Source organism: Equus caballus, chromosome 1 (genome assembly GCF_041296265.1).
Source record: "Equus caballus isolate H_3958 breed thoroughbred chromosome 1, TB-T2T, whole genome shotgun sequence".
NCBI classification, from domain to species: Eukaryota; Metazoa; Chordata; class Mammalia; order Perissodactyla; family Equidae; genus Equus; species Equus caballus.
Window position 1 is genome coordinate 112,141,590 of NC_091684.1, and position 23,500 is coordinate 112,165,089.

Here is a 23,500-nt window from a genome sequence, read left to right on the forward strand (position 1 = left end):
TGGGAGAAGCTCTTAGATGATGCAGAAGAGTTTTCAAGGGGACAGTGAAGGCTGAAAACAACCAAATGGAGGAGCCATGGAAGGAATCTATACTTTTCATATTCTTTTCAAGAATTCCAGGTTGTCCAAAATAAGGGATAAGAGTAGAGAAAAGTAACTATCTACATTAATATATTCCTTCAAAATGTCTTGGAATGGTAACTATCAGAGAGATAGGCCCATATTTCTAATGTGTGTGTGTGTGGGTGCTCTATTGTATATCCCCATGTCACAATGCAAATGCATTATTTCGTGACAGTTAAGATGAATTGAATTTGTTCTCAAAAGATAATATCGTGTTGTGATATTTGTATTGTAGAACCAATCATATTTATGGATTTTTTATTTTGTTTTGTTTTTCTATTGGATGCTTATATTTTACAATCCCCAATATTGTCCATTTAAAAATCTACAGTTATATCATGGTATAAATGCATTAATTTTTTCATGTGGCAAAACATTTACTTGACAGGGGGCATCATCAGAAGATTATTTTAAATAGCAGAGGTTTGCTATTGCTGTAAAAAAGGATTGCCTTTTTCTAGTTCATTTTTCCACCAGTCTTCCAGGCACACACCTATTGCATCAAGGGAGACAAGTCTTTGGGGCATTGATGGATTCCTTATGTTATTAAATTTTTACTTGGACGTTTGATGTTAAAAAGTAATCTAAATCTACCATATATCAATGGGTATCTTCATAAAGCTATGATTTTAACATCTGTGACTTTTTTCCTGAATTTTTTGAGTATAGGAAAATGAAGAATTTATTCTTCAGAGTTGACAGGGCCTGCAATATGATACATAATTTAAGGCATCAATCAACCTCCTCCTCCCCAATAAGGTTAAAGATACAATTCTCCACTTTCTTAGTGATACCCCACATTTAACATATACAGAATTCCTAGCTTTTAAAGATCCTAGAATTTTGAGAAATAGGAAATGGTTTGACATTGAACTGAAAAACAACAGCAGCAATAACAGAACTGACCGTTCCAGTACTCATACGTGTGTGTGTACACACACACACACACACACACACACACACAGAGAAAGAAGTAGAGGCCTTTTGAGAAACAGAAATTTTTTCTGTGGAACATTTTGTGAGAACATTTTAGTACAAATTCATATGAGACCTTGAGAATTGCTTCTGTCCATGATCCCTTCTGTGGCCCAAAGAACATTCCGATTGAATTAACTTTGGTACAAATAACAACTACAATGGAAATTCTATTTTCAGATTGGACTATTAACATAGTGCTGGCCCAATGTTTTTTTGATGCTTTAGATATTTGTGTGTGAACTCTGTCTAAAAGATTTACTTTTCCTGTAAGTTCTATCACCAGTTTATTCACAACTAAATGCACCTGCATTTGATTAAACTTTTGGTGGCAGTTTCCACATCCACCGGAAGTCACAACTGGATGTGCTGAGCAGACGTCACTGCCTGTTAAAGTAGGTGTTTTTGCAGTTGGAGCTCAAAGATTAACAATATTTCCATAAAGCTGAAAAAAAATCCACAGTTAGAATAATATTATGTCTGAAGGAGAAGATTTTTTTAAACATCTTAAATGCATTCATATATACACATATTCAAAATGTGTAAATATATAAAATGCTTAAAATATTTGACAGTTTATTTATGTTAACATTTATAAGATGATTTCCCAAATCTTCCTTTTCACAGAGGACTACATAATATACTTTCAAAAATATTTTAAAGTTTTTCTCAGCATTTTTCTCGTAAGAACAATCCATCATTGCACATTGTGATTATAATTTTTTACAACATAATTGCACCTTCTATTGACAGCTTCTCAGGCATTAACTAATTATGCCATTTAATAAAATTACAGTAATTGCATTAAAAGATTATCCTGTTGGAAATTTAAAAGGACAATCTTAACTATTTTAGCATATTTTCATGTTTATATTTTCAACCTTATAATTGAGTTACTTTTCCAGACAGACTCATAGCTGCACTGACGGAAGTCAGTTGGTATTTTGGAGCATCTCAATTTTGACTAGTAAGCGTTAGATCTTTATTTTTCTCATCCTAGAATAGCAGACATTGCCAGTCTTCGCACAGCCCTGTTAGATAAGTGAACGGTTAACTCCCCCTTCTGTATTATAGGTCCAGCCCCCGGGAACTCTCTGTCACCACCCACTGCCTCCCTGAGCTTTCTGTTGGGATGCACTTGCAAGCACGCATGTTTTGCCTTCTGTGAGTTTTCTGGTTAGGAGCCGTTGTCCTTTGCAGATTCCAGTGAATTCAGTCTCATTCTCACTAGTCCAAAGATACCCTACTCTTTATTTGAACTTGATCGTGATTTTTAGGATCTTAGAGAAAGAAAAGACTGTAGAGATGTTGTCACTCCTTGACCCAGCCAAAGCTTGAGCACCTTCTTCAAGCTTGTCCCCTACTCTCTCCCTCCCTTTCCACAACTGCTGTTTGTCCTGTGTCTCATGCACTGTTACTTATTGAGACACGAAGATGAAATTTTCATATTAATTAGTTATCAGTCCGTCTGTCTCTCTTCCTCATCCATCCCTCCCTCTCTCTTTCCTCCTTATCACCCCGTCTACCCCCTCCTCCCAGCCTCTCCCTGGACCCCTCCTCACCTCCTTTGATGCCCCCCTACTTTCTCTCTCACAACTTCCCTCCACTGTCCTCCTCTTATATGGTGAAACCAAAGCAGTAATGTTTTAGTTATTAAAGCACACCATAAGAAAAATTAAATTTGCCCTTTGGAGATCAAATTAGATAATATTTTTAAAATGTGAGATGAGCTACAAATGTGGGTAGGAATTCTTATCTGATTCAGCTACTGGTAGGTGATGGTGTTGCTCTTCTAACTCAAAGAAAGGGCATGTGTGCACCCTCACACACACAGTTGCTGTTGCATTGCAAAGGATGTGTTATATGAGGACTTGTTGGGGACCTGTTCGATGAGAGGGTAGAAATACAAACCGTTGTATTATATGCCATGCAATTGATGTTCAGGGGTCAGCTCTTTCTAGGGCTGATAAATGTGCACGGAACCACCAAATGCCAAGAGGTTCTATCTTTCAGGCTATCCTACTATTCTTCATGTTTGACCTAATAAATTAAGTTCTTCCCCTCAAAAGTAGGAGGGGTTTTATTTTGATGACCTAATACTTCAGGTTAAGCTATGCTCTGAAAAATTATTCGGCATGACATAGCCATTTAATTGAAGGATTGTTTTAGGATGTTGTGAGATGCGGAATGGCGAGAGGCCCAGTCTTTTATCTTTGTGTATATTCTTACTGCTTACAGTAGTGTTGGGTACACAGCAGGCATCTAATCAATGCCTCTTGGAAGAGTGCTGGAACTAGTGCAAACCCTCTGTTACCTGTTAACTGCTTTCCTTTTATTCCAACTCCTCCTCTGACCATAACCCTCACAGAGGGTAATATCCAGAGACTACCTGACAACTTCATCCTAATCTTGTCTGATGTGCATGTTCCCAGCTTTTTCTTGACCCTCCCCATCCAGGGGAGGTGGCACTCATTTTCAGCCAAATGGCTAAAAGGCAGCCAGCAGTAGATCTGCAGGAGGATGGAGGAGTGGCAAATCTCTAATCCACATCAACGGCCCCTGAATCTGGGGGATTTTATTTTTGATTCTTACGGAGCTGAATGGTTTTTTTCCCCTCTCCATCTGTTTCTATATGTGACACCTGGATGTGCAAACATTTTGTGTGATGCAAAAATGGAAAAGAATATTTAGAAATAAAAGAGAGGGAGGGAGGGAGGGAGGGAGGGAGAAATAGTGCGGGTGTGTGTGAAAACAGTTGTAACCGATTCTCTGCTTCCGTTCTGACCTGTTGAAAAATGATGCTGGGCACTTCTATTTCTGGCTAATTTGATATTGCCTTTTTTGTGGGCCGAGTGTTGTCATTTATTTTGAAGCTGTCATTTTTATTAGTCTCTCTGGCTGATCTTTGGGGCTCCCCATCAGGTGGCGTGTGCTCTTGTTGTCTGGCTGGGCTTCGCAAGCCAATGGGACGGCCCTTTTACAGCTGCGTGATGCTGGCGCACTTGCAGGGGTAGCCTGTAATTAGACCCACCACAGGTGACAGTTACAAGAGAGCCTGGTAATCATTCTAGCTGCCTGATCTGATGTTTATGGAGAGAAACCTCCTTTGTGGTCTGGTTAGGGTTCACTGTGCTAGATTGTATTTTGCCATTTGATTTATGGTTGAGGAAAGCGTGTTTTGCTGCCTCTTCTCCTATCTTAGGGTTGTGTCATGGGCTTTTTAAATAACAGAGCTGATTTTAGGGGGAAGATTTTCACTGGCCTGATATTCTAGCTCTCACTTGAATAAAAGAAGATACAGAGTCAATTAAATCAAAGTTCAATTCTATTGAATTGTCATCATCTGAGGCACGTTCCTGCAAGGTGCTTACCGACTGTTTTAATCTCACTGGGATTTTCTTATGGATCAAATCCATATTTTTTTGGCCCTTTAAAATGACTTTTTTATTTCTGCCCAAGCTTTCAAAAGTTTTTGTTTCAACTCATTCCAGGGATCCTTCATTTTTGTCAAGGAAAAAAAAAAAGACATGCATGTCTTGCCTCAATTGATGTTAAAATGAGACCCCCAGGGCTACTCTTTCAAGTCTGGAAAAGCATGGAGCCACAGAATGTTAAATCAGAGGGACTTACATGTTCGTCCATAAGGGAAGAAATTGAAGGCTTCAGTAAAGTGATGGTCCCAAGGTCTCACCGTTTGTTAGAATAGAGCATTCACAGTCCCTGTACCATCTTTACAGTGTGTGACTTTTGTGGTCATGAACTTTGCAATTATGCTCTTAGTTCATGAGTATGAACTGCATGTATGCAGTATCCACGGATTATGTTATTAAAAAATCAAAAAACACTTTTCCCCTCAAGTCTTACACTTGGAAAATATTTTATAAATCTGTAGAGTTGCTACTCATAGGGGTAATATGCCCTAGAGATCCAAAAATCTGTATTGTTACTTCATGTGCATGTGGCTAACCCTTTGCTTACAGCAGGCGAATCTTCCTCATCAAGACTTTATGGTGATAGGGAAGATGATAACATGACAAGGACTATGATAATCTGTGCTTTTGTGTTTTGGAAGTGTTTAAGTTTTGACTTTTGCCCTTAAAACTTGTTCTTACTTTGTTGGGCTACAATAACACTTTTAGTGAAATACTGTCTTACATTTGTCTTCTGTTTAAAGAACAACAGAATCCCAAGTATGAATTTGTTAAGCGCAACATTTCTTCTGCTCTGGTATAAGCCAGGCACATGCAATTATAAACTTTTTTGTAAACTATTCCATAGCAAAAGCTGCTTTCCTTCAAAACCATGGACATCCTCACATTTTTCGTAAGGAAATTTGTATAGGCTAATTTCCCTTCAGAATTATACTCTGCAAAATAGGAAAATGTGATGTGTGCTTAGCTGTTAAAAAATTAGCTGCCATTAGCATTAATTACACCTTTTTCAGGAAATTTAATTTTGCATTTCATTGGTGCTTAAATTTTTAGTAGTGTTCCTATTTTCAAAAGAAAAAGAATTGATTTCCTGGAAATTTAGCATGCACACATAAAAGGGGGGATGAGGAGGAGGAAGAAGGGAAGAAAGGAGAAAAGAAGAAAGAGTGGCAAATAGCCTGATCATTGCTCTAGTTTATTTAAAGATAGTCCTGCAGGTGGCGATAGAAACTCATAAATGATAAAAATCCCAAGGTAAATTTCTGTGGACTGCTTCTTGGGGATTTTAATTTCAGCAATTTATTTTTAATTTGATACAATCATCTACAAGCAGAAATCATTACATTAGTAAAAGAAAAAAATCAGATTTTCATGTTCTGTAATCTCCTCTGTTTTTGTAATAATTTTCTCAGATATTCTATGGTTTGTCGTCTTTATGCACAAGAGAAAAGATCCAGATTATTGCTGATTGGTACGGATTTCATATGGCAAATAACACTTTTAAATCTGTGTTTCTTTTCTTTCATTTTACTTTTCTTAACCTACAGCTAAACTTTGATGGCTCTGCCATTGATTAGGTTTATAAAGTTCTTTGCTCTTGAGTATTAACTTGCTTAGTCATAGTGTTCTGTGTGTGTGTGTGTGTGTGTGTACACAGACATGCCTTCAAATCACAGGATCAAATCCAGCTGCTTCTGGAGGGCGATTATTTTCTGAGTTAATTGTTGAAGGTTAGTTTTAATCTGAGCAAGATCACCAATTTCTAGAAAGCTATTTTACCCAGGGATTAAAACACAACATAAACAATTTTTGTGTGTGTGTGGTGAGGAAGATTGGCCCTGAGCTAACATCTATGCCAATCTGCCTCTATTTTATATGTGGAATGCGGCCACAGCATGGCTTGATGAGTGGTGTGTAGGTCCATGCCCAGGATCTGAACCCGCATACCCCAAGCTGCTGAAGTGGAGTGCACTAACTTAATGACTATGCTACCGGGTCAGTCCCAACAATTCTTTTTAAAAACATGAGTAAACGCATACTGGATATAATATTTTTTCAGTTATTTTCCTTATTTCATTTTGCGTATTGGGCATTGTCGAGCCAAATTTAAAGCATTCAGTAGATCTTTTCTGCTAGTTAAGGTTTGAAAGCTCTTCAGTTGCTTTTTGTGAATATATATATTTTCATTTGTCATTTTTTCTTAAGTTTGCATTTGAAAATGCTAACTATAAGTGATTTGCTTAGACATAAAGCTAATTTCTAGTTCTCCTCTTGTAGTCTCATTTGAAAAACCTTTGCAGTGCACATTTTTAAGAAGAAACTGCTTTGATTCTAAGATGGTGTAATTATTTTAGTTGAAATGCTTTAGGCTTTCGATATTGAGTGTCATCAACAGACAACTGTGATCGTCTTGAGCAAATTATGAGAATTTCAGTCTTTGTCTCTCCTGAACATTTCACTAAGTCTGCTGGTGAAGTTCAAAACCAATAAGGTCTTGCATACCATACCCCTGGATTCAGAATTTCTTATTATAGAAGAGGGGGAAAAAGAAGAAAAGAAACCTTCTAGCCTTCTTATATTCTGTTTCAATTGCTATTCCAATTACTCATGAGGGGGAAGAGTGGAAAGCAAGTCAGACCCTCGGAAAACCTATTTTGCTGCCTTCATATAAAGAATATTCAGTATTCAGTTCTCTGCTCTCTTAGCAGCTGACCAAAATCTAATCCATTAAAAAATATATCGTGGTAAGCAGTTCTTGAAAATGTTTATAATAAATGGTAAAAGCCAAGGTTCCACTGTGAGATTAGCAGTTGGAACAGGATGTGCTCATCAGGAAATAGGTTATTGCCTGACCAGTGTGTCCTGCCGCGTAACCTGCAGAATAGATGAAGTCTTAAAAGCTTGCAGTGCAAGGAGTTTATTTGATTTCCCCCTTTGCTTTCTTTTGCATATTACAGTGTTGTTTATCTCACACGATGTTTTTCTCAATGAATCTATTACGAGGTGCATTTTATAGACAAAAAGCATGGAATGTTTTGGAGATTTTCCCCCTCCCTGTGCCCCATGCTCATCAAATGACCTATGCATATTAATGTAACTAATTCACTTTTACAGAATGGACTTTATAGCTTAAAAAATAATAAGAGAATTGTGAAAGACTATGTTCCAGAAGTCTGGACTCACCCCCACCCCCATCTTAAAGATACAGGAAATACTGCTCAGGATTATGGTGATTTTCCTGCTTTTTGCTTGATTGCAGTCCAGTGTCAGAGCTAGTGGAAAGCAGTGCTCATGAATAATGCCTTCTACATGGATGATACCTATAGTAACCCACTAGGAGTGACTAAGAGATCAAGTACACTGGCTAAAAAGCCTTAGGGAAGCATTATGTGTCTGAGGTCTGATCTATTGTCTGGGAGGTCGGAGAGTGTTAATGCACTCTGCAAAGATTACACTCCCTCTCTAATTGCTCCACACTTCCTTAAAGGATTTAAACAGTCAGGAAAGGTGATGCTCCTTGTCAGTTTTTGTCTTCTGCCTGCAGTTGAAGTTTATCTGTCTTTCCACTGAGACCACTAGATCAAGTATCCTAGCCAGTGTCAAAGGCGTAAACTCTGAATTAAGAGTGAAAGCAATGAGGGATGTTATTTACAGCTCCATTATTACTTGCTCTTTAAATGCTTTGCATTCCATTTCTGCTGTTTACATTGTGAAATCGACAGCATCTCTGTGTTCAAGACGGGGAGCTGAAAAGAGTCCCGGGCTTCACTTTGACTTTTGATCAGTTTTGTTTTCATCATCTTTTCTCAATGCCGTAAGGCCCAGTGTGGCATTTTGTGTTTAGGTTATTTCAGTTGAAGATGTGGAGGATAGCGGGAGTTTAGTATTTCCTCTGTGCCACCTCCCCCACCAACACACACACACCCACCCCCACACCCCCTTGTGAAATGTTTATCCTGAAGTAGGAAGATATAAAACTGCCCCACACCTACTACCTGATAACTTCGTTCAGGCTACCATTGTAAATTTGAAACGTCGTGCAAACATATTTTTAAAAAGCTTTCCTTTCTGCATTAGAGAATGCTTACTCAATCCTGTTTCCGGGGGCCGATATTAGTAATTTTACCAGACTCTGTATCTCTTACGTTGCTTTGATTATAACTCAGTATTTTCTAAATAACACTGAAAAGCTTAAAAGAAGATTTTACCAGTTCTTCCATGATGGTTTGTGTTAGTGCCTTCGAATCAATTCCAATTCCTAGCAACCCTGTATACAACGGAGTGGAACCCTGCCTGGATTTTCTGCGCCATCTTCTCACCTTTTGGTGCTATATCACACTGTCATTCATAGGGTTTTCCTGACAAACTTTTTTTTTCTTTTAGAAGTGGGTGGTCAGATCTTTCTTCCTAGTCTGTCTTAGTCTGGAAGCTCCACTGAAACCTGTCCACCATGGAATACCAGTGGCATAGCTTTCAGCATCACAGCAACATGCAGCCACCACGGTGTGACAACTGACAGAGGAGTGGTTGTCTCATGTGGTTTGCTGACCAGGAAACAAACCTGGGCGTTGGAGGTGAGAGCACCGAATCTTAACGACTGGACCGCCAGGGCTGGCTTGCTCTATGGTAGCTGAGGAAATATTGGCGACCTCTGTCTGAGACGGCACAGTGAACTCCTCCAGTTCATGGTCTGTATTCCTGTAGGAGCTGGGGGAGCAGGCTTGCATTTCTTCTGAGCATTTTCTACCCACTACCCACAGTTGGATCACTGAGAGAGAAGAATTCCTCTTAGATCAGTTCAAGTTGCTAATATATGTGGCCTAGAGCCTACAGTACAATATTTATGAGCTTCCAAAAGAGACTTGGGAGGATTTCCTGTAATTCAAGATGGTAGTCTGAATGATGGGTGTAGAGGAGTTTTGTTTTTAAGAAAACCTTGTTTGTCCCATGGGATTTTCACACTTTTCGGCTGACGGCACTGTATTTTACTCATACTGTATAAAGCTGTCAGCGGATTCCTTACATGCGCCTCCCGAAGACTTGGAGCAGATGACGAGAACAATTGCTGGAGGGGGAAAACACGTTCGAATCAACATCTTCAGAAGAGAATTTCTCTAGTGTCTCCTGTTCCTGCGCCTACGTGGACGCTCCCTCGCACTTTTCCTCATCGCATGTTCTCTCACACTGTTGGTAGATTACACTGAATGTTTCATCTGTATATAAAAATTAAAAATTCAAACAAAAATCTGGCCCACATGAAGAACAGGCCCTTTGGGCATATGGTTCATTATGCATATTCGTTTAATTACTAAAACACTTGGGAAGGGTTTCCTGCCCTTGCTTTCAACTTGCAAAGTTGGATCTCTTCTATTGCACAGAAAATGTAGCACAGAATTCTGTTCTGAAGGAGAAAAAAAGGAAAGGAGAAAAAAAGGAGCCTTTGAAGAAATTATTGGAATTCACCAAAAGGAGGTATGATTCTCAGTATGAAGCCGACAGAAGTAGGAATTTCTCTCCTCTTTTCCTCTCCTTTTTCTTCTCTTTCTCTCTCTCGTTTCTACCCCTGGCCCTGAAGGCTGCTTTTACTGGGGTTAGTTTATATGAATGTGAGCTAGGAGGAATGTGAGAGTAAGGATTTGGATTTCAAGAACATTCCCTCTGAGCGACTCAAATCTCACGATGAAGCTGTCTAAGTTTTACTGGTCAGAAGGCAGTGCTATGAAAGTGTGACTTTAATTGATTTTTCAGGGCAAACAGGTGGTGATGGTTTAGACATGGCCCAGCCTCAGTGCCACTCCTAATTTGAGGCCGCACATATAATAGCTTTATTAAAATAAACAATCTCCTGGCTTGGCCATTACCTGAACATCTGCCTCTTGGTTTGGAAAGAGCCTTTTAAAATATTTTCATTCTGTGCTTAAATGGATCAGATCCTAAAAGAAAGCTGAGGAAGACTTTCTTTTCTATTTATGGAATCAAACATATTATTTTTTGTTTGAAAAGAAAGACATTAACATTCAAACGGCATCTTTAAATAAGATCATTGTTTTAGGAATTTTTGTTGTTCTTTTAGGCACATTTATTTACATGATGCAACAGATTTTGAACATAATGGGACAAAAATTGAATTTGTATTTGCTGGATTTTGATTTGAACTTTTATTTTGGTGAGCAAAAGATTGTCAGAGTGAGTGTGTGTGTGTGTGTCTATGTGTGCACTTGTGTGCATGCTTATACATACTTAAAGACCATATTTTGGATTTCTTCCTGGTTTATAGTGATGTCTCAGCATTGGAGGAAAGCTTCTTGGATTCCTCCTGATCAAAATAAATTCAGGACTCTGAAAAGCATTTTAAGGGAAAGGAAGATCCAAATCTTGGCATCGCTTTTGTTTTTAGTGGCAAGGACGTGTGGGTCTGATACAGGCACAATTTGCTTTTTGATTAAGCAAATAGGTAGTCTATCCGAGTAACGGGAGACCATCCAAGACATTCTTGATACGATTCCTAAAGGAGTTGTACTTTGCTATAAATAGCATCGCTCCCTAATCGCTATGGAGGCTTCCCGAATTAAGGCACCTTCGTCTGTTTTAAGCACACTGGATACGTGCAGAGCTCTTGCAGGCTCAGTGTGAACCTATTGCAAGCCTCCTCCTTTTAGTGCCAGAAATAAAGCTGCAAGTGGAGTAAGTTAACACAGTGAACTGTTTCCCTTGATCACTGCACTAATGCTAATTAGATACACTTGCTTTATTACCCAGAGCGTTTTTTCTGTCTCCATTCTGATCTAATCTTTCGATGAACATGAAGGAGTAAGTCGTATGTAAGTTTAAGCTTTTAGTCACAATTGCAGCCTAATGTTCATGTGACCAAAGTCAGAGAACATTTTCAGAGAATGCTTTGTCCACTTAGAGTACAATTAGAGCCCCCTTGGACTTCTACTGTGGAGCGTGCCCACGGTGCCCACAATTACACCTCTTAAGTGAGCGAGACACTTACCGGTACATTTAGTGGAATTTTTTCTTGACCTCTTCAAGATCCCCAGCTTTATGGGGAATAAATAAACGTGTGAGAATTTTCCTCCCTTCTTTTAATCAGAGCAGAGAATTTTCTGATGGCTTTCAAAGATGTATTTACCCAAATCAGACTTTGAACTGCTCAATTGTCAGCTTCTGCAAAAATGCATAATGAGAAATTTATTGTCTAATTCTAGGAATGTAGACCTGAAATTGTGATCTTTCTAGGGGGAAAAAGCCAATAGTCGCAGCACATTAGATGCTTTCTTTCATTAAGTTTAGAGCTTTTCTACTTTTTAAGCTAGTTCTGCCTTTAAGAGTGGTGTGGGGATTTTTAATGGGCGATGGGTAATTGTTTGACTTTTTCCATTTATATGGAATCATCAAGAAATGTAAAGTATAGGATGGCCAATAGTATGATACAGACATTAAAGTGATGGGATTTTAGTAAATGCTTCATATTTAAAAGAGAGAAAGGATTATGTATTTAGTAAGAAACGTACACATAAATACAAGTTAGCAATTTTTTCCCTGTTTTTAAAAAATCACATAATACATTCAAAAGGGGAAAATAAAAGTCAACAAAAACTCCATGCCAGAAGAATACCATCTAAAAGTCTCCAATTTATATTTAATATTAGGATTATATGGACTTTTTATGTATAGACTTCCTCTAAAATCAGAATGGAATTAGCTACATTCTTCATAAAAATGTTCAGTCTAGTGTTATTGTGAAATTGACAATTTGAAAATACATGCATTGTTTATTCAAACAGTCATAGAGGATAATAAAAGTGAGAAACACATCATCCAAGTGTCTTTCTGCAAAAGTATTGGGAATAAATTACCTGTTGGGGTCATTCCTACACAAAACTAGAAGTAGTTGATGGAGTTTTGTCTTTAAGAGACAGGGCAAGACACCCAGGTTGTTTTTTCCCCCAGTGAATTGACCAGATCATTCTATGTCATGTAGAAATAGTCAAAGACAATGCCAAAGAAACACCAGAAATGGTATAATTCAATGCTGAGGAAAACAGAGTTCATGAATGTTGATTCGGTAAACTTTCTGTATCTATCATGGCAACTAGAGCATGACTTAGAGGTGCAGGTTAACGTATAAAGGTTTTATTAGAGGACCCAGGAGAAAGGTGAGGGTGGGGGCGGGAAGGGCATTTCAGTTTTGGGCCCCATCAGAGTAGATATTTGCCAAAGCCCTTCTTCCGTGATTGGTGTCTATGTTCCCCTTACCTCTTTGTAGGTAGAGACTGTACTGGGAAGAACCAATCCCTTCCTGGACCTACTGGTGGCTCTAGGGGACAATCTGTTTCCTTCCCTTTCCCAACTTCTAGAGGCTGCCCACACTCCTTACCTCATGGCCCCTTCCTCCATTACAAATCCAGCAAGGGTACGTTGTTGAGTCCTCACATGGCATCACTCTGACCTTGCTTCTGTCCTCACATCTTTTCCTGACTTTCTTCTTCTGCCTCTGTCTTCCACATTTAAGGACCCTTGTGATTACATTGGACTCAACCAGATGATCTCTCTATGTGAAAGGCAGATGAGTAACAACTTTAACTCCATCTGTAACCTTAATTCCCCTTTGCAATATATAACATATTCAGAGGTTCTGAGGAATAGGATATGGACATCTTTAGGGTACCGTTATTCTGCTTACCACAACTAGGCCCTTCATTACTGTCTTCCGTTCATGTTGCTTTCTGATGGATAAGGATCTTTGAAAGCAAGTGCTTGTCCATTGCACAGGAAGTAATTTAGTGAGAGGCAAAATTTGGAAGGAAAAGGTCATGTACTATGGACATTTTAATGGAAGTGGCTGGGAGGACTACAATTGCAAAAATACGGAAGTCACATCTTATCAGCAACTTGAAAGATTTTTGGTATTTGGTTTGCTCAGTCTGCTTCTGCTATGGCTGCTAGAATATGGCTGGAAGGCAGGAAGCCTAGAAGGAAGCTGTGTGCCTGTCCATACCGCAGATCTTGGGTATGAGAACCCCAATGGGGAGGGGAATGGATGCGCTAGTTCCAGAGGACAGCCAAAAGGTAAGGAGGCCAGGAATGATGTGAAAGGTTGTCCAGAACTCTGAAGTAACTCCTGCTGAGTGGGGTGAGTGTAATTGGGCATAAAATCCACAGTGTGTCCCCACATGACTCCTCACAGTTAATCAAAATCCAAGCCATGTTTAAAAAGCCAACAAAAGCCTATATTCGCTGTAAATGTCCCTTAACTTCCCAAGCAAACATGACCTTGCCCTTTCTCCTGGGCGATTGTAGTTTCTTCCTAAAATTTTTTTCAGTTTCTCATTTCCTTACCCCATTGCCATAATTAAGGGTACTTTGCTACCAGAATTATCTAGTTAAATATCTGATCCTATCATTTCTCTGTTTAAAGATTCTTGAATAACTTCCCATTTAGTTTATGATCACATCTTCACCTTACTACCATGACATACCAGTCTTTCCATGAACTGGCCCCCACTTAGTTTCCCAACCTCATCTCCAGCCCATCCCTCTAGGAGCCAGCCCCATTGGATGTTTTACCATCTCCAAGCATGTGAGGCTTTTAAAAATTTATACCACTGTCACGTCTTTTGCTTGTACGTCCTTTCTGCTGTTAAATTGTTGGTCTAATCCAAGTACTGCCACTGCCTACCATGGACCCTAATACAAAATTTTAACTGAGGGGCAGGCCTTGTGGCGCAGCTGTTAAGTGCGCATGTTCCACTTCTCGGCGGCCTAGGGTTCGCTGGTCCGCATCCCAGGGGCAGACATGGCACCGCTTGGCAAAAGCCATGCTGTGGTAGGCATCCCACGTATAATGTAGAGGAAGATGGGCATGAATGTTAGCTCACGGCCAGTCTTCCTCAGCAAAAAGAGGAGGATTGGCGGTAGTTAGCTCAGGGCTAATCTTCCTCAAAAAAAAAAGAAAAAAATTAACTGAGTAAATGTCTTCTCATTGAACCAATGAACAGCCTGAGTGTTTTTCTACAGAAATAGTTAGTGAAGTAGAGACCAACAAGCCTTATCTTCCAAGTGGTTTTCTTCATGCTTATATCCCTGTGCTTTGACCTGGATCCAGTCATTCATCTACTTTGAGACGCATGGTGATGATTCCTTGCTTTCATCATTGCGTTCTGTTCTCTCAGCAGTCCATTCTCATTCTACAGGGGAAACGTGTTACCTAATGTTTCCAAGCTCACACAGCTAGTATAGGGAGAGCCATGATTTAGGTGCCATCAAAATTAATATATCCTCAGCACCATTAAATAAAGGCTTAATATTAGAAAATGTAATTGCCTCAGAACTGTTGGAAATAACACAACAGGAGAAAGTAACATAACGGTTAAGAGCACGCAGCTCCATATTCAACCTCACCAAAAATTAAATTATTAACAATTTCATTTCCTCATTTAAAGAAATATTCTCTTGATTACTTTGGGGTCCTGTATAATGATGCACCCTGATATTTTACTTACAACTACATTTAAATAAGGCATGATGGGGGCCTCAAATTTAGGAGTGTGTGTGCAAAAGAGAGAGAATTTATACTGGTGACTGCTGGCTGATTGAAACTGTCTTATTCGTTTGTTAAAAAATCCCAGCAGCACAGTGCCCCATGCATAGTAAACAGTCCATGAATGCTGGTTGAATGGATGTTTGAATTGTTTCATCAAGTCAGCAGTTTTAGTTGATTTGAAACCTGTGGTATATTTGACCACCTTGGCTTTCTGGGCATTGATGTCGAATATAGGATGGAAATAAACCATTCACCAGAACTTTCCCCTGCTCACCCTTTCCAAGACACACACAAAGGTCCACACCGGGGATGCTGCACTGGGGGAATATTTGGAATTCAAGCATCTGGACTATTTCAAGCTCTGTCTCTTGCATTTGTCTGATCCAAAGCCATAGTTTGGATTCTGATTTAGGGCTTCCCCGTCTGCCCTCCAGACCGTTATGAGCTGTCTTGTGTTGTGACATTACCCAACTGCCCTGCTGGGTAGCAGCTTATTGAAATATGTAGGATTCAACTAAACTTTTACTTTAATGCTCAGTTTGACTCCTGTTTCCATTCAACAAATGTTTGAGCATCTATTACATAGAAGACATCATCGTATGTTTTACCAGAAATATAGAGATAAATTATATATGCTTCAGGATTTCAAAGAGCAAAACAATTCTGGTGAGGGAAATAGATGTGAATGAGATGACCATGATACCAGTTAAAACATATGTGCCTGGCATTTTGTGGTACCCATTATAAGGCATTATAAAACACCAGGTAAAATAATGGCTTTTCCAACCAGGAGAACCAGGGAGGCAGGAGAAAGAACATTCCTAAAGGCACTTGGATTAAGGCACCGAGAAGGAAAACATAGGCAGTTTTTACGAATGGCAAATTTGTGTGCCTGGAATTTAGGAAATATAGTAGGAGACAGAGAGTCTGAAAGAATTGTGAATGTAAATTTAGGCCACGTTTTGATGTGATGGGCCTTCAAAAGCAAACTAAGAATTTTAGACTCTGTCTGTAGAGGGTAGGCAGACATAAAGGCTTTGAGCAGGAGAGCACCATGGTGAGAACCAGGCTTTGGGTGATGACTTTGGCCTTGAAGCGAATACATGGGAAGTAGAGAAAAGTATTGTGAGTAGTATATGAATTGGAAGTGTGGGAAAGTAATCTGAGGCTGTAAAGTAGCAAACAATGGGGGCCATATTTGGTCCACTCAGTGTCTATGTGCTTGGGAGGGGAAGAGACAAACTCTTTCAAAATGATTGAGTTATTCCCATATTTTAAAAGATGGAAGATGCTCATGAGCATTTTTAAAAGCTTTTTATTTTGAAATAGGTTAAGACCCACATGAGGTTAAACAAATAGTGCAAAGAGTTCCCGCGTCCTCTTCAGCCAGCTTCCTCCAATGATAATATCTTACATAACCATAGTGCATCATGGAAACCAGGAAACTGACATTGGTATAATACTATTAACTCAGGTGCAGACCTGAGTTAGATTTCATCAGTTCTTACATGCACTCTTGGTTGGTTCTGTTATTGTTGTTTTGTAGTTCACATATCAAGTAAACGTCACCACGGTCATGATATAGAACCATCACTTTATGATGTGTTCCATGATCACAAAGAAACTCATTTGTTTTACCCTTTAATGTTCACACACACCCCCAATTCCAACCCTGGCGACCACTTATCTCTTCTCCATCACTGTAATTCTGTCACTTTGAGAATGTTATATGAAAGGAATCATATATTGTGTAACCCTTTGAGATGTACTTTTTTTTTCCTCTTAGCATAATGGCCTTCAGATCCATCCAAGTTGCGTGGATCAGTAGTTTATTCCCATAATGAACTTTTGAAAAATCAGAATACTGGGTAGCGTCAGATCTAATTTTGCATGACAACAGTCAGCTAAAGTTGAGTAGGGAGTGGATCCTTTGGGTGAGAAAGGATGTAATCTGAGCTTACCCTGGTCCCCACCATTCCCCGTGGTCTTACACCTGGACGTCCTGCACTTCTTTACATTTTACCTTGACCTCTGTGGGCATTTGGGTTTGAAACCCTTGGCAGTGGCTAACATTCCAAAACTGATGTAAAATGAGCGGTGTTTCGAGGGTTAATATATATGATATGGGAAAAGAAATTGTATCTCCTTCTCAGATAAGTTGGAGAAACAGTGTATTAAGTAGTAGGACTTGACAAGAATCTTAAAAACATTTCTGTGTGCCCTATCATATTTAAACAGCATCTGAAATTTTTTTTTTTAACATTTTTGACAACAGAGGAATTTGTACAGGTATGGGGGAGAGGTCTGGGAGGTCGGGGTGGGATTGGGGCTGTTGCCCTTTTTTTCCCAAGTCTGTCAATAGAGAAACCAGGGGAACCACAGTAAGAACTGCTGCTCATCACTCCACAATTTTGTAACCATCATAGTTTGGTTGTGTGTGTGTGTGTGTGTGTGTGTGTGTGCGTGCGTGTGTGCGCACGCGCGCATTTTGGTTGGTGTCTTCTGTCCTTTTCTTTATTAGCCAGCCTGGCCTTCCTCACTTTCAAATTCAGCTCTTTCTCCTTCATAGTAGTTATAAACCAACAGAAATGGCTGCTTAGGGGCCTTCAATTTCGTGCCTTTTGAAAGCACTCCTGGGTCAGTGAAAAATCATACCCATTGTTTCTAGTAGCATGTTACCATCTAGAAAAAAAAGTTATTTCAAAATGTATCGTATATACAAGGGAATTTATAAAACTATGTACACACATATATGAACAATTTAAAGAATAACAGTAAGAAACACTTGTATGCCTACCCCCCAACTTAAAAATGGAAAGTTCCCCGTATCTTAGAAGTCCCCTTTCTGCCTCTTTGTCATTGACTCCTTCTTCCCCCGTCCCCAGAAGTAATGGTGACACTGAATGTTCTGTCATTCACTCACTACCCATTGTGGTTTTGTCACCTTTGTATCTGTCTCTGAACAATGCAATTCAATTTTGTCTGTTTTTTGAAGATTTGATAAAAGGAATCACGTAATACTTTTCTTACTCGGTGACTTGCAAATTAATTCACTCAGTCTTATTTTGGACATTTATCCACGTGGTTCATCTTCATTCTGTATGGTGTTTAATTTTGCGAGTAAATTATTTTATTTATCCGTTTTACTCTAAATGGACGTCTGGATGGATCCTTGGTTTGTTTGGTTCGGCTATTGTGGGACGGGTTCTTGTAAACATTGTTATTCATCTCATCAGGTGGACATGTGCAAGACTTCAGAGCAATGGCTCCCAATGTGGGGCTCCTGGACAATAGCAGCAGCTCCTAGGAACTTTGTAGAAACGTAATTTCTCAGACCCCACCCCAAACCTGCTGAAGCAGAAACTCAGGAGGGGACCCAGCCATCTTGCTTAAACCTGTCCCCCAGGTGTTTTTTGTGCATGCTGAAGTTTGAGACCCACTACTCTGGGTTTTATACCTGGGAGTGGAATTGCTAGATTATCTGATCAACATGTTTTGCTTAAGTAGCTAATGCCAACCATTTCCCAAGTGACTGACCATCAGCATCAAATGAAAGTTATCATTGTTCTACATCTTTAAAAAATTCCTGGCATTATCTGACTTCTTGATTTTGTCAATCTGATGTGTGGCTTTAATTTGCATTTTTCTCCTTACTAATAAGGTTCACATGTTTGGGGCCCTTTTTGCTCCTCCTCCTTTGTTCTGCTTTTGCCTAATTATCTTTTATTTCATAGCTTTTTATTGATCTGTAGGAGTGTTTTATATAAACTAGATACAAATTCTTTGGAATGGAAATATCTTCTCCAAGCTTTTGGCTTATTTTTTCACTCTATTATCTTTTGATGAACAAAATTCTTATATGTACTGTCACATTTATCACTTATTCTCCCTATGGTTTGTGCGTTTCGTGTCCTGTTTAAGGAATCCTTTCCTTTCCCAAAGTCATAAAGATATTCTTTACATTTTTTTATGATTTTGCCTTTTAAATTACCTTTTTTAATCAACTTGTGTTTTGATTTCATTTTTGTGTTCTGGGCATCCAATTAATCCAGTACCATTTCTTGAATATTCTACCTTTTTCCCAGAGATCTGCAATCCCCATGAAGCTATAAAGGAGGTTTCTATGGACAGGTGGGCTTGTCCATTGGTGTCATCTGTATCTGTACGAATATTACACAGACATCACAGGGTTTAGCATTTTTCTTCCCAGTTGGTTTTTTGCCTTCAGGAGTGCCTTGCCTATTCTTGGCTGTTTGCTCCTCCACGTAACAGTTAGAATTTACTTGTTGTGCTCCCCACAAAACAGAACAAGGCAAAACCAATATTGAAAATAATTCGGACTCAAAATTACTATTAACTTTCAAAATCAAGACATTAGAAAAAGAACAGAAAAATGAAGCAAAATTAATTAGAAATAACCATATGAGCAAAATCAATGAGGTAGAATACATAAGTAAAATAAAAAGGACTAACAAAGTTAAAAATTGGCTCTTTGAAAAACTAATCAAACTGCTTATTCTTTTCTGAGAGTTTTCAATGTCCGAAGAGTGAAAACACAAATGAACAACACTCATCAGGCATTAAAAGGCAAAATGAATCAGATGAGGCAGAGATTAAGCATAAGAGCATATTATGAAATTTTATGCTGAGGATGTTGAAAGATGTATGTAATAGATCAAGCTTGTAAAACACCATATCAAAGGGACTGAAAAAGAAGAGAACTGGAATGGTTCTAAACCCATTAAATAATTGAATCAGTAGTTTACTGTGTTCCCAGAGAGCAAAATCATATGGCCCAGGCAACTTTAGGAGCAAGTTTTACCAAACATTCAAGGAGCAGATGAATTCTATCTTATATAAGTTCTTTCCAATTTTCTTCTGGCTGTTATCTTTTCTGTTGAAAAATAAGTTGTCAGTTTGATTATTGTTCATTGGGAGGAAATGTGTTTTTTTGTCCCAGTGTTTGCCTTCAAACTTTCTCTTGGTCTTCAATTATATGCAGTTTTACTGGGAGATGTCTGCATGTGGTTTTCTTTCTCTTTCTCCTATTTGAGGTTCTTTATATCTGTAACTTCACATCTTTTATAAATTTTGGGAAATTCTCATCCAATATCATTTATAGCTTTTTCCCTATACTCTCTTTCCTCTCTCCTTATGGACTCCAGCTTTTTACATATAAATTCAATCTTTCTCAGTGTACCATATATCTTTTTTATTATTTCTTACCATATTTATCTCTGCTTAAAGTATAGATATTTTCTGCTAATATTCCAAATCGCGAATCCTCTCTTTTCTGTTCTGCTATTAAATTCCTTTAATAAGTTCTTCATTTCACTTATCTTCATTTAATTTCTAGGTTTTCATTAGATTCTATTTTATAGATGCCAGTTCTCTGCTGATATTTTCCATATTTTAATCCATTTTCACGTATCTATTAATCCTAACTATTTTAAAATTCATATCTGGTAACTAATGTCTGAATCACCTGTTTGTTCCTGTTGTCTTGTGTTTCTCTTGATTTTTGGTCATTGTTTTTTATCTTGACCATGCCTGGTTATTTTTTATTAGATGTTGGATAAAGTTTATTGAGACATTTTAGAGGGTATGGACTATGTTATCTTCCACCAGAGAGGAGGAAGAGGGGACTGTTAGGGTAGGCCAAGTCAGTATGACCCAATCAGGGCTTGAAATGACCCAAGATAGGATTTCAAGCATTTTGAGGGTTGGTCTGTTTCTAGTTTATCCCCATGCTTAGTGCATAGCCCTTCAGGAGACTCAATAAAAGCCCGCAGTGTCTACTAAAGCCCTTCTTTTTAATAGCCGTTTACCTTCGATTTTTGTCCTTCAGCTCAGGGAGATTGCCAGAAGCTTTTAGTTGCCAGTTTCTGCTTGGTCTCAACCTTTCCTCCTAAGCATGCACGTGTTAGGAATTAGTAAATTTCTCCAGGAGATAGTATGCAGTGTTGGGCTCGAATTGCTGCCATTCCTTTTGTCCCTCAAGTCCTGGCTGCCATAGTTTCCCCCACTCCAATTTTTACCTCCATAGATTATGAAGATTGAAGCAAGCTCTCAGCTGTTACTTTGTGCTCAGTCGCTACATCCTACATGATGAATTGGCAAGAAACGAAACAAACCCTGAAGGCAATAAAGCAGTAGCAAGCTCAGCCTCCCGTCATTGCGTTTGTCTTCCATCCTTGATCTTGTCTCCACCCGTTCTTGATGGCTTGATTGCTTTCAGATGCCTTCAACAGTTTTTTTGTTTGTGTTTGTTATCCAGTTTTTGAAGTTGCTTTTTGGGGTTTTGTATGTTTGTTTTTGGTGGCTTATTTGTTCCTTTTTGCAGGAAGATTGAGATGAAAGCTTCTGTTTCATCCCGAAAAGCTAAAGTTTACATTTCTACTTTATATACAGACTTAACAACAAGGGTGCCTTAGAATTTTTAAAATCAAACTGCGCCTCTCCCAACTTACGGGCTTTTGCTAGACTCTGTTTGAGTTCTAGATTATCTTGTGACACAGATGAGACCATTTTTTGTAAATCAGTGTTCATTTAGATTGATATACACATTTACCGTGGCTTTTGAGCACATGCGTTCTTACATTTAGGCTTTATACCAGGGACAGTTTTCGTTCTCTTTACAGTAAATCTTTTATATAGACTTGCACGAGGGTCTTTTGTGATAAGCACTATCGACTCATGTTTTCTGAAACTGTGTTTACTTTACTCTTCTTTAAAGACAATTGCTACATACAAGATACTAAGTTGAAGAACTGAAAGCACATATATTTTAAGTTCTTCCACCATCTTCTTGCTTCCCTTACTGCACTGAGATAGAACATCACTCAAATAGCTTTTTCTTTGTAGTTGAATTATCTTTTCTCTCTAGCTTCGTTTATGTGTTTCTTTTTTCCCAGGTGTTTTCGGTTTTCCTATGGTATTTTTAGGCCTAAATTTTTCTTTATTTATCCTGATAAGGATTTTCAGGGGCTTCCTATATTGGTATCTTTCAACAATTCTGGAAAATTCTCAGGTTCATCTTCATATATTACTTCTTCCCCATTCTCTCATTAACCCTTTGCCCCTGTCCTGAACACCTATCACATGTATGCTAGGCCTTCTCATTTCTATCTTCTGTGTCTCTTACCTCTCATATATCTCTATCTGTCTCTCTCATCTACATTCTGAATAATTTCCTTGGAATTATTTCTCAGTTCACTACTTTTCTCTTCGGCTACTTTTAATCTGTGAATTAATACACCAGTCGTATTTAAGTTTCATCCTCTCTGCTTTGTATTATGCCTCACCAATAATCCAGCTCAGAGTCCATGGTCCATCTTTAAAATAATTTCTTTACCTTCTCTACCTTCATCATTATACTCAATTAGCTAAATCTCAGGTAAGTATGGCTATAGAAACACACATTTAGTGCCTCTCCACAGTTCTATTACATTTCTATAATCCATTCTCCTTTCCTGTCTTCCAGACTATTTCATAACTTCTCTTCTTTGCTCAATCTCTGATACCTTCTTCCCATCCTCACTCAGTTGGTGACCATGGTTGACACATGTGTCTTCCACTGATATCCCACCCCCACCATGTCTATCCCCCTACCAACATCTCTGCCTGTGTCCTCTGCTTTCCCTCCTGTGACTATGAATGAACTGAATTATTGCCAAGACCAACCATCCACTTTTATACTGGATCCTACCCCTGCCCACTGATTCAAGAATATTGCCCCAACTCTTCTTTCTTCTGTCTTCTATATCATCAATTTTTTTTCTCTCTCTCTCCTGGATCATTGCTACGTCCCCTTCGAGCTTCTGTTATTTCTCTGCTCTTCTTTATAGCAAACTGTTTGATAGAATTTTCACTACTCGCTGTGCACAGTTCTCCCTGTTCTTGCTTAAACTCACTCTTATCTGATTTTTGTCTTATCACTCCACTAAACTGCTCATGTCAAGTCATCGATGACCAGTTTTCAGTCATCTTACTTGGAAATGTATTATTGCCTTCCTCTTTAAAATTCTTTGTTTATCTAGTAACCAGGACACTACAACCCCCTATGTGTCCATTTTTTCAGGCTGCTCCTCAGTTGTCTTTTGGATGTCTTCTAATCTTCTCAAACTCTAAATTTATACTTTTATGGGGATCACTTCTATGCCAACAGTTAGTTCCTCACTAAAATTATCTATTATGATACCTTTACATACTATCTGGGTGCTGATAATACACAAATTTCTGTCTCTAGCCCTAGCTTCTACCCTGAACTCGAACCATATATCCAATGCCTACTATATGTCTCCACATGGACATCTAAAGATGCCTCAGACTCCTCTTTTCCAGACTTGCTCTTCCTACAGACTTTATCTCTATTAATGGGCAAATCCAGTCTTTCAACTTTTCTAGCCCCACATGTTAGTAT

At 38.7% G+C, this 23,500-nt stretch overlaps 1 protein-coding gene across 7 annotated transcripts in view; it reads left to right on the forward strand.

The window, feature by feature from the left end:
• Positions 1-23,500, forward strand: part of MCTP2 (multiple C2 and transmembrane domain containing 2) — a 223,110-nt gene that overhangs the window by 149,314 nt on the left and 50,296 nt on the right. Inside the window, exon 18 of one of the 7 annotated variants that reach the window (XM_070267404.1) lies at positions 9,534-9,805. The exons of the other annotated variants lie outside the window; for them this stretch is intronic. Within the exon in view, the coding sequence (XP_070123505.1) occupies positions 9,534-9,647 (114 nt within the window). The 3' untranslated portion in view covers positions 9,648-9,805. Of the gene's footprint in view, positions 1-9,533; positions 9,806-23,500 lie in introns of those variants that run through there. 7 annotated transcript variants of the gene reach the window in all.